General features: G+C 40.9%; 1 protein-coding gene across 1 annotated transcript; it reads left to right on the top strand.

Moving 5' to 3' along the window:
- The first annotated feature begins 292 nt into the window (after window positions 1–292).
- On the top strand, window positions 293–5,672 carry LOC134958746 (putative uncharacterized protein DDB_G0290521). The gene is made up of 4 exons (XM_063941489.1): window positions 293–309; window positions 2,242–2,381; window positions 3,530–4,381; window positions 5,521–5,672. Exons 1-4 carry the CDS (start codon window positions 293–295, stop codon window positions 5,625–5,627), a joined length of 1,116 nt encoding a protein of 371 aa, XP_063797559.1. The 3' UTR covers window positions 5,628–5,672.
- Window positions 5,673–12,349: the final 6,677 nt, after the last annotated feature.

Raw genomic sequence — 12,349 nt, 5'->3', positions numbered from 1 at the left:
TATTACCAAACCAAGTATGTATGGGTGTGCAATGGAAGTTTGTCGTTTTTTAAGCAGGGTCTTACTATTTTGGTGGGTAACTGTTTGACATATAAATGTATTCTTATGTACTATGTAATATTTTTGTTACCTGTACTTTACAGTGTGTCCGTTCTATTGTTGAGAGTGTATACTTTATTTATTATAGTCCATTTCTCTTTCTTGTAGGTGTGTCATTAGTGGTGTTTGGCCACACTATTTGTTTTCTGCCCAAGTAGGCCTTTTTTGGAATTTTTGTTTGCTACATTTAAACATGAATTTATTGAGCAGGTAAGTAGTCTATCTCTGTGTGTCCTGCTGTTTGTTGCAAGTGTGTATCTGATTTCTTAGAGTCCTTTTCTCTCTCTTGTAGGTGTCTTATTTGTTTGTTTACAAAGCATTTTTTGTTGACAAAGTAGGGCTGTTTTTTGCAGTATTAAATTTGAATATGTGTTTTGTGTTTTATTGTATTTTGATGGGGTTTTTTTTTACATAAAATGAGTCATACTTATTTTGAATACTATATATTGTTACATTCATTAAATGGGTAGGGTTGATATCTTTTTTTTTTTGTTTTGTGATGTTAACCTATGTTGTTGGTAATTATCTAATTTTGCTTTTTTTTTTTAAATTTCAATTATGTGTTTTCGGATCCTATTTAAAATGTGAAGAAATGGAGTACGCACAAGCAGTAAGTTAACACCCATACACTTTTATATTGAATATGGATGACAATGTGTGTATTTTGTTTGTTTTTTTGTGTCATGATTCTTACCTTCTTTTTAAGTTGGTGTTGTCTATTCATGTGGCAGCGGAAGCACTCCCACCCCAACCCACCGAACCACTCCCACCCCAACCGGCGCAAGCCCTCCAACCCCAATCGGCTCCTCATCATCCAAGGCAACGGAGGCGTGCTAGTCCCCCAATTTTCCGTACCCGTGTCCTTCTTTTTGGGATGCCTGATGATGTTGTGTTGCACAGATACAGACTGCCACCTCATCTAATCCTAGACACTCTCTCCATAATAGAGAGTGATCTAGAACAATCCATTAGGTATTCTACAGCAATACCAGCATTGACACAATTCCTTGCTGTGTTACATTTTGTTGCCACTGGCTTGTATCAGCATGTGGTGGGAGATCTGGTTGGCATGTCGCAGGGCAAGTTCAGTAAGGTCCTGCGGCGTGTCAGCCAGGCTTTCATCAAAAGAGTAAAGCAATTTATATCAATGCCTTTGGATGTTGGTGCCCTGGATGTGGTGAAGCGGCAATTTGGGGAAGGTGGTAGTCGCTTCCCACACGTTATTGGGGTTGTGGATGGCACACATGTAGCTATTGTACCACCAAGACATAATGAAGAAATTTATAGAAACAGGAAACTGTTTCATTCTCTGAATGTAATGGTTGTTTGTGGGCCATCCCTCCAGATCCTGTCCCTGAATGCTAAGTTCCCGGGGAACTCCCATGATGCACATGTCATTATACAATCAGGGATATGGCAGAGATTAAGATCGATGGAAGGCCAAGACATGTGGTTATTGGGTGAGTATTTTAGATTTTTTTTATTTTTTATTTTAGTTAATTTTAATTTTCTAATTTAATTTTCATCTTTTAATCTCATCAAACAGGAGACCGTCGATATCCTTGCACCCCCTGGCTCATGACTCCTTACAGTAAGCCCAGGCCAGGACCACAGACGGCATTTAATTTCGCGCTTACTGCCACTAGACAGCTGGTGGAGCACACGATTGGTGTCCTTAAAGGGCGCTTTCGTGTGCTCCACCGCACTGGTGGCGACATCATGAATTCGCCGGAGATGGCAAGTAAAATTGTGGTCCTGTGCGCTATCCTCCATAACATCGCTGTAAGGAGTCGCGTAGAGCTTCCTCAAACAGAGGAATTGCCTGATGAGGAGCCAGGGTTGGCCGGACAATCAGTGGGGGGAGTGTTTCCCGGCGGGGAAATGAAATAAGGGCACGCATTGTCCGTGAATATTTCAGGTATTTTGAAATTTACCATATTTATTTTCCAAAATTCACTGTATTTGTATGTTCATTTTGGTCTGATGTCATTTAGGTAGCTAGCGAAAGTTCATAGTGTAATTGTTTTGTTGTGTGGGTCTTTATTATTATTATTTTATGTGATAAATCTGACATATTATCCTTATCATGTATTATGAAACAATTTTTTTTTTTTTATTAATGTCTAATTGATTTTTGATTAGGATAATTGGTTTAATAACTGTTTTGTTTTTGTTTTTTTGTTTGGTTTGTGCATCTGTTGATATTACAAAATACACAACATATGATCCTAAATGTCGTAAACTTTGTGACTTTGTGCAGCTGATTGTTCTTGACAAATGTGGTGAGTACACAGATTGAAACAAGTACTTTTCTATAATTGTGTGTGTATGTGAGTGTGTGTGTGTGTGTGTGTGTGTGTGTATGTGAGTGTGTGTGTGTGATTTTGAGTGAGTGTTTGTGTGTGTATGTGAGTGTGTGTGTGTGTGTGTGTGTGTGTAATTGTGAGTGTACGTATTGTTTTTGATGTTTTTTCCGCGGCTGCGAATTTCCGCTATAGCGAACTGCCCCCGCTGTCCTTCACAGCAATGCACAAAACAATAAAGTTTATGCAATGCACACATCAATAAAGTTTATTAGATGACACCATACAATTACAACCAATCACATGCCACCACACACTATAAATATAAGCCCATATATGGAAAACGCCATTGCCATCATGCGCGCAGCAGCATTTACACACCGCGAGCTGCGCGTGTTGGTAGCGGTAATGGACCGCCGCATAGGCCGCGCAGGGCCCTTTATCCCAAATAGGGTAAAGCGCGAGGCCTACGCGGAGGTCCGCCGCTTATTGCAAACCCGCCCCCGGAGCAGGAGGACCATCATCCAGCTGGAGAGGCGCTGGAGCGACCTCCGCAGGTGCACGCCGGACCTGTTGGCGGAACTCCGCCAACAAATCTGTGATATACGTAGGCGCAGTAAGTTTCATATTACATTAAATAACACTGAGATTATTAGCATAAACTTTGCCTATTTTCACTAAGTGATAGTGTGAAAATTTGCACACTGACAATGAACTATTGTAGAATAAACATGACACAGTGTGTGTGGTTAGGGCAAGCAGTACTGACTGTGTAGCAAGGTGCTTCTGAAAAAGTGCATGTTGTTATACAGAGTTGCTACACAGGCTGTCAACTGACCCCAATAACTTGCTCTGTGGGGTAAATTTAATAAGGTGGGAGGTTTTTAGAACTGGTGATGTTGCCTAGAGCAACCAATCAGATTCAATCTATTATATTCTAGAAGCAGCTTAATAAATGTTACGTATAATCTGATTGGTTGCTATGGGCAACATCACCAGTTTTAAAATTAGAAAAACCTATTAATGTTACCCCTGTGTCTTTAACATGGGACAGAACAGTGTAATAGAAAAATGCTGTTGTTATAATTTTTCATGCTACAACCTAAATATTACATATGTCATTCTAGGGCGAGCACAACAGCAAGCTGCTGCTGCTGGGAGCCCCGACCAATCCCCTTCTCAGCCCCCCTCCCCTTCTGTCGCCCAATCCCCCTCTCCTTCCCAGTCCCCTTCTCAGGCCCCCTCCCCTTCTGTCGCCCAATCCCCCTCTCCTTCCCAGTCCCCTTCTCAGGCCCCCTCCCCTTCTGTCGCCCAATCCCCCTCTCCTTCCCAGTCCCCTTCTCAGCCCCTCTCCCCTTCTGTCGCCCAATCACCCTCTCCTTCCCAGTTCCCTTCTCACACCCCCTCCCCTTCTGTCGCCCAATCCCCCTCTCCTTCCCAGTCCCCTTCTCAGGCCCCCTCCCCTTCTGTCGCCCAATCCCCCTCTCCTTCCCAGTCCCCTTCTCAGGCCCCCTCCCCTTCTGTCACCCAATCCCCCTCTCCTTCCCAGTCCCCTTCTCAGCCCCCCTTACCTTCTGTCGCCCAATCCCCCTCTCCTTCCCAGTCCCCTTCTCAGTCCCCCTCCCCCTCTCTTTACCAATACCCATCTCTGTCCCCCTCCCCCTCTGAAGGCCAAACAACCACTCCGGCCACCTCCCCCTCTCTTTCCCAGTCCCCCTCTCTGGCCCCCTCCCCCTCTGTTGCCCAAACACCCTCTCCGCCCCCCTCCCCCTCTCAATCAGACCCACCCTCTGAAAACAGCTCCCCAATCCCTCCTCCTTCCCCAATCCAGCCTCCTTCCCCAATCCAGCCTCCTTCCCCAATCCAGCCTCCTTCCCCCATCCAGCCTCCTTCCCCCATCCAGCCGCCTTCCCCACCCAGTGAATGGGCAGCAGAAGCCCCAGCGGATATTCCGGGGAGTCCGCATGTGGCAGATGAGAGTAAGTTTTTAAACATTTAAAATGTATTGGTTACCTACTTACACTTACAATACATGCAGTGTTGTACTGTGGCCAATCTTGGCCCAAGGAAAAATGTTTGTGTTCTTCTTCATGGTATAGATGTTGCTTGTACATTTATGTGAGTATCATAAGATGTACAGTGTCTATGTGTGCAATGTTTAGGCTGTCCACTCTAGGTCGACACTCATTAGGTCGACAGGGTTGCCAGGACAACAGGGTTTATATGTGCTAGGTTGTCAGTGAAACAGTTAGACCTGAGTGGAGTTTAGTATGTTGTTGGTCTTTTACACTTGTGCCTGAGTATTCCTAATATTTGCACATTCAACTCGCATGCTTCACTTTGTTAGCCAGGCTAACGACACAATGATTTGTGTTGTGAAAGTTACACTCACAAAATGATTATTTGAATTTTAAAAACATGTTGGACCTTATGTAGTAAGTAAGGCAGGCTTTCAGGGAGTGTGGGCATGCTACGATATGTTGTCCTTCTGAAGATGTTGATATGCAGTGTGATGATGCAGGGCAAACACCACAAAAGATAAGTCTGCTTCACTCCAGATGTGAATGAATCCCAACATGGTGTTACATTTACTAAGATGGTAGTTCTCTTTAAGATGGGATGTTGCCCATAGCAACCAATAAGATTATACTTGTAATTTTTTGGCCCCTTCTACAAGATAATATGTTGAATTTGATTGGTTGCTATGGTCAACGTCCCATCTTAAATAGAACTCCCATATTAGTAAATGTACCCCATGGTGTGGTACACTTTATAAAAAATTAATAATAAAAAAAAACATTGCTGAGCAGGCTTGTGTGTTATTCTGCTACTGATTTATCCTTAAAACAGCTATGATGTAGTCACTTTGCCATTAAAGCAGGCCTGTCCAAACTGCGGCCCTCCAGCTGTTGAGAAACTACACATCCCAGCATGCCCTGACACAGCTTTTGCATTCTCTGACCCCAAAACTGTGTCAAGGCATGCTGGTATATGTAGTTTCACAACAGCTGGAGGGCCGCAATTTGGACATGCCTGCATTAAAGTGTGCTTTGTGCCTTGCTTGTATAATAGGTAATGTGAGTAAGTTAGTAATGTTTATGTTTCCTCTTAATTTCAGATGTTGCAGTTGGAGATCCCACTAGTTTTGTGGGCATTCTTGTCACCATGCGCCAACACCTGCAGGGATTATTGAGGAGTGTGGAGCAGCTGGAAAAGTTTTCATAATTTTTATTTAAAATCATTTTATTTTTCCGTTAAAAAAAAATCAAACACACCAAAAAATAATTATTACAAACAATAAAAAAAAATATTTCAAGTTAAGCGGGTGTTGTGTTTATTAATGCAATAAAGGAACAGCAGATTGGCTAGCAGAAATTGATTACCTTAAACATTTCACACATCTAACGTAAGATTTTTACAAAAAAAAAATAAACAGTTAGGAGGTTATTGACTAAAAAAACATGCAAACACCTTCATTCACAAACTACACCTCCACACACACAAAAAAAAAAAAAAATAGACCAGGCACATTTAAAACATCTAGGGCCCTCATTCCGAGTTGATCGGTCGCAATGCGAATTTAGCAGAGTTACACACGCTAAGCCGCCGCCTACTGGGAGTGTATCTTAGCTTCTTAAAAGTGCGACCGAAGTAATCGCAAAATTGCGATCACAAACCTCGTAGCAGTTTTGGAGTAGCTTCAGACTTACTCTGCCTGTGCGATCAGTTCAGTGCTTGTCGTTCCTGGTTGACGTCACAAACACACCCAGCGTTCGCCCAGGCACTCCCACCGTTTCTCCGGCCACTCCTGCGTTTTTTCCGGAAACGGTAGCGTTTTCAGCCACACGCCCCTGAAACGCCGTGTTTCCGCCCAGTAACACCCATTTCCTGTCAATCACATTACGATCGCCGGAGCGATGAAAAAGCCGTGAGTAAAATTACTTTCTACATAGCAAAGTTACTTGGCGCAGTCGCAGTGCGAACATTGCGCATGCGTACTAAGCGGATTTTCATTGCGATGCGATGAAAAATACCGAGCGAACAACTCGGAATGAGGGCCTATATTTTTATTTTAAACATTTAAATGTTGATGGCCAATTATGCCTACAAAGTGTTCTTCAGGTATTTTTTGAAGACTTAATTGGTCATGACCATTATCATTCATTACACTAATTGGATTCGTAATTGAGGAGGGCTTGTGGACTTTAAACTGAAAGGTGTAATTTAACTTAATAGAAAAAAAATACATTGCTGTGCGTTTTTCCGCAAAAGCGTGTGCAATTTTAAGAAGAATATGTAAATCTATGAAAAGTTAGTATTTTTACGATGTGTTAATGCGATGGTTTCGCATTACTGCGATGTTATTTGGCATACGCCCACTTTGTGTAATACTGCGGACGAATTAGCAAAAATACGTTGGAGGCGGATATTCGCTATTTTGCAACATGTTCGCAATTTTGCGCATACCTTGTGCGAACGAAAAAAATAGCGAACAACTCGGAATGACCACCAATGATAGGTGGCACTCACAGACTCATGGAATGGTGAAAAAACTTCACCCCGTGAAGTGTTTATTAAAGCAGACAGGTAACGTTTCGGGGACACTTCCCCTTCCTCAGACAATTAATCAGTGCCAAACAGTGTATATTTATAACATAAGATGACCCCACTTACCCCCACAGGAATGACTCTCAGCTGCGTGGACCACGGAGTTCCCGAGCGTCCCCTGTCCCGCACTTCCGGTATCGGCGTCTTGGCCTACCCGGAAGTGACGTCATCAGGCTTTGCCGGTCCCCATGGTAACGCGTCTAGAGCCCTGGTAAACAGAACAATGTGACAAATGACTCAATTAAAAAACATTTAAAATAAATAAACAGTGACTAAAAACGGCAAACATAGGCAAAAAGCGCTCACACGGAGCTAGAGTGTGCCAACCAGTACAATAACAAATCAAACGGTGACATATCATAGAACATGATAATAAAAGCCATTAAAACAGAACAATGTGTCCTCCGCAATTAGAGCTTATCTATAAATTAAGTGGTACCATCCCACTAACATAAACCAATTGTATTTGAAAAACATACTAAAACATCCATAATAGCAGCCTGGCATAGATAGCTAAACAGCAGAGGGAACCCTTATATCCATCAACTAACATAAATATATATACAAGCAGTGCAGCCGCATCCACACTACTAACCAGGTGTGATGCTCATTTAGTAATTAATCAAGTGTCAAAGGGTTTGAAAACTTTTGAGACATTTAGAAAAGCTACTAATATCTCCCCAGTCTCACTCAGCTATATTGGAAGCAATCGTGATTGACTCTAAACCATTTACATAAGAATTCAGAACAGCTGAGTGACATGGAGGGATCTTAAATAGTGGACACACAGGATCAACATCAGGCTGGTGATCAAGCACGGTTGTGAAACGTACGTACAGCTGAGACGTTATGCTCCACTGATCAGCTCCTCTCTGCAGGAGGACGCTGTGTCGGGCGGCATGTAAAACCGCTTTATTGGATCCGGCAAACTAGCCGTTACAAGCGGCAGTGGCAATCACTTCTGGAGACGCACTTACTGGAGAGGCTGGACAGGGCGGCAGGTCAAGCCGCAACTCAGGAGCCAGTGAATTAGTCACGGCTAGTGGCAGTGACAATTACTTCTAGGGACGCATTGACCGGAGAAGTTGGACGGCATATGAAACTCCCCTTGAGATGTGGTAACCAGCAATGTACAGCGCTGTTTAAAACTAGGGAGGCATGTTTAACTGTTGGGCGTCTTTACCAACTAGCTATGCTTAGCATCACCTGGAGTTGGAACTGTAATGTTCCAAGGCATGCCCAAACGTCAATTAGGTTATTGAGCTGCTGAAAAACAGACAGTTAGATTCAAGATCTTATTATGGAGTGGCATTAATATAGCCGCAGGAAGCGGCGCAACATATACCTTTAATTCCATACCTAAGATTGACTGCCCTGTCCTCAATCAACAATTAATTCTATTCAAACATCAAGTTTATGGTTAATGCCCCCCTTTGTTTTCCTTATCTACAGAATGTAGTATCCTGCTTCCCCGTTTTACTGAACAATTTTGGTTATTTTTAATAATGTTTATGGTGATAAGATCAATTGATTGGGACTATAAATTATACAATAGTCTCATTTTTGTTCATGTGCTCTTGAGTTGACATAAGCTATGGATCACACTTACAAAGTACATCGTTATACAAAATTAAATAAGTGATCCTTAGCTTAATTGGGTACTTTATAATTCTTTGTCTTTCAGGTTGATATACTCTTTCTCTCATTTCACAGGTATCCCACTGGTCTCCGCGGCACATTGCAGTCCTGCAATGCCTTAGGCAACAGGATTGCTCTAACACCTGAGACGGAGATACCAGGGGATACTGTGGCTTTTTTTCTATCAATCCATCAGTACCCCTACTCTCACCCTTCTTCCGCTCTCTTGATGAGGATGGGCAGCAGATGGGGGTAACTGTATATTGGATTGTACTATTTCTCTCTACCTATTACACAAAAGCTTGATACAATCCACACTGAAAAATTGAAATTGAGGCCTCAAAACAATTAATTAATAGAGGTGCACCTATGGTCCCAGTTGACCAAAATGTTTCTCAGACTGATCACACTGGTATAACGGTGAAATATTAGGTGACATTTTGTCCCTCACCGAATACCATATGTGATTAAGTCCAGGTATATCAGTTCATATGTGTTAATTAACAGGTTAATATGCTTTATTGAAATTGAATAAGGAGACATGTATCTGTGAGAAGAAAAATAATAATTTTTTTTTAATTTTTATAATATTCATGGGCAGTGACATGTCTCGGTACATTATTATATGTGATGGTTTCAAATGTTTCTTGAAACAAAAATTGTGAGGCCGCATGTGGTTTGATTCAGAATTATAGTGGAGAGAGATTATCACATGCATTAAATTACCATTTGCAACACAGCTCCAATCTGAGCTGTAAATGAGCTCAGGGATATTGTAGAGCTGATTAAGTTATGTGCCACATGTGAATTATGTGAAAAAAAACGTTTAGAGTAACTGAATGCCATTTTTGATCTGTATGTAATAAAGTCACATGACATACGTATGGTATCCATCGCAAGGATGAGTGCTAATCTCTAAGACAAATGTTAAACCTACATTGTATTTGTTAGTAACCATATTGTTTTGGAAACATTCAGCTCTGCAACAGTTTGTGACATGGCAACTCAGTTGAATAGGGACTGCTTGTCCTAGAGACACAAGAAATACGCTGTGATTCCACTAATATGCTGTGATCCTTTTAGAAAACAAGTTGATGTATTTACACATTTGTTTATCCATAATATGATACTAGTAATAACACAATTGCTCATTTATGATTTAGCACTAGCATGAACACATCGGTTCATTTTTGAATTGACATTATGGGAGATAGGGACATTCACTTAATACGGGTAACACTTACCACAATGTCTGATAATAGATGTGTCTGAACACGCTCCCTTTTATTTTAGATTGATAAGAAATAAAAGTTATGTTTTAATATTATTCATTAACCCTCTATATACTAAATCATTTCAAAAGAGTGCTCCAAAAAAGGAATTTTCTTTGGGGCTATCCTCCACAATGTTTTTGAAATATCAGTTTTTCATAATTCCAGGAGCACCTCCAGCCTGTTTATGACTCAGATAGGATTACCTACAATATTAAGAGTAGCTGGTTTTCAGTAAAAAATGCTTAATAGATATTGAATATCCGGTGCAGGATTACAAATTTAGCTTTATACTGGCTTTACTGAGTCTTTATACTCAGCTCCAAATCCTAGCACGGAGTATTTAATGGGAAAGATACATAGCTACTAGACTATTTTTCATTAAATTTCTCATATTGAAACTTTCTTATATTTCTTTTCTAACTGTCCCGGTACATATTAAACATTAATTGTTTCTAGTTTATTATTTTTATAACTATTTTGGTATTATCAGAATTTGAAATGGCGGAATTCAAATTGCTTTCGGAACTTTCATCAAAACGTAAAACTACTAACTTGGATGATATTTTCTCTAACATCCCTGGTCCTGTGGAATCTGAAGTAAGTTGGGAGGGTGACTTTTACAAACTTAAAAAACTTCTACAGAAACAAGTGAGAACTAACTGGGATCTGATGAGCCTGGAAAATTACCTCAAACAAAAACTAGTTCCCAGAGGCTTACGTCCAAGAACTTTTCCTGCCTTTGAACTAATAACCGATAGTTTGAGAAAAGAATGGGAAAATGCTCTATTGAGGTGCTCATCTGAATTGATGGGCATACTAATAAAGCATAACCATCTTGTACTTGAGGAATTTGAAAGAGAAATCAACACTCTAGGCAAAAAATTAGAAACCTGGGAACAGAATGTTGTTTTTCAAAAACGATTTGAAGAACATAAAAAGGAACTCCAACAATATGAAACGACCATTATTGAAAGGAAAAAGTCCAAGTTCAATAGGGATAGATCAGACTTTGCCATGGATAAAACATTTAAATGGCAAAAAAGTGGAGACAGATATCCTAGGAGAAATAATCAGACAAGTAATTACACATCGTCTGAAATTGATTCATCAGAAAATGAAGATGGTGGGGATCAGGGACCTAGAAGGGAGGCCTTAAAGAGAGGAGATTCAGATGTTAGACAGACTTTTTTAGAGTGGCCGGACACATCGAGGACGCCCCCCAAAAGGAGGAAGAGGAGGGGAGGCAAGAAGAGGAGGAAACAGACAAAGATGGGAATCAATGTCTCCCACGAGATACTCCCCCCGGTTTTACAAAAACAAGTAAATAAATTTAATATCATAAATTTGTCCAATCATGTTCTGACTGATGGTCAAACACAAGTCCTCACCAAGGGTCTTTATTTCTAACCATCCAAAACATTTAACCGATTTATCTGGGAAAAGAACCTGCAGCTGTTTGGTAGAAAATTACTTTAAAAAAAATTCTTTGCTAACAAGCAATCACATGAGATAACATCATTCTTACCAGAAAGTACAGGTACAAATAGAGATACTACTACATCTTGGTCTACCCAGGAACTGGAGGCCCTTCAAGACCTTGGAGACCTCTGGGAAGGAGGGGATGAGATAAATACCGAGGTGGTGAAATCTAGACCTAGATGTAAGAAAAAATCCACCTTCTCTCCCCCGGATAGCATCAGCCCTGAAACTAGAGTATTCCTTAACCTGGTTTCACGTGAGTTTGATGCAATTCATAGAAAATCAGGACAGCGTCGCTTTCCCAAAAATATCAGTTACACTGAAAAATTGGCCCTGGATGAAATTAAAAGTTGGGAGGATATAGTGGTTAAACCCTCCGATAAAGGGGGAAACGTAGTGCTATGGCCAAAAACCATGTATGTTAAAGAAGCATACAAACAATTAAATAACAGTCATTGCTATCAGAGATTGTTATTTAACCCCACTTCCAACTACATGGAAATCTATAACAAGATGACGGAAAGAGCCCTTGCTAATAATACCATCTCGAAAGAAGAATACGATTTCTTGAAGATTGAACATCCTAAGATTCCCACCTTCTATTTACTTCCTAAGGTGCACAAAAACCTTGAAGAACCCCCTGGACGCCCAATTGTATCAGGTATAGGGGGTCTGTCTGAAAAAGCCAGTATCTTTGTTGACACCCACCTAAGATCATATGTATTACAACTAGCATCATATGTTAAGGACACACCTGATGTTTTAAAAAAACTCAATGACATCAGCTTAGAAGAGAATTACATCTTAGTGAGTATGGATGTGGAGTCCTTATACACATGCATATCCCACGAACTAGGCCTGAAAGCAGCCCAATACTTTTTGAGTATGGAAGGAATAGGGGAATTCCAAACATTCTTACTCAAATTGCTTAAGTTTGTCCTTAATCAA

Source organism: Pseudophryne corroboree, chromosome 9 (assembly GCF_028390025.1).
Source record: "Pseudophryne corroboree isolate aPseCor3 chromosome 9, aPseCor3.hap2, whole genome shotgun sequence".
Classification (NCBI taxonomy): Eukaryota; Metazoa; Chordata; class Amphibia; order Anura; family Myobatrachidae; genus Pseudophryne; species Pseudophryne corroboree.
This window is presented reverse-complemented; position numbering and strand designations above follow the sequence as displayed.

Excerpts from the sequence above, each read along its gene's own strand:
- LOC134958746 (XM_063941489.1), top strand. Across the intron at positions 2,382-3,529 it reads GATTGTTCTTGACAAATGTG|GGCGAGCACAACAGCAAGCT; the intron begins GTGAGTACACAG and ends ATGTCATTCTAG. Across the intron at positions 4,382-5,520 it reads TCCGCATGTGGCAGATGAGA|ATGTTGCAGTTGGAGATCCC; the intron begins GTAAGTTTTTAA and ends TCTTAATTTCAG.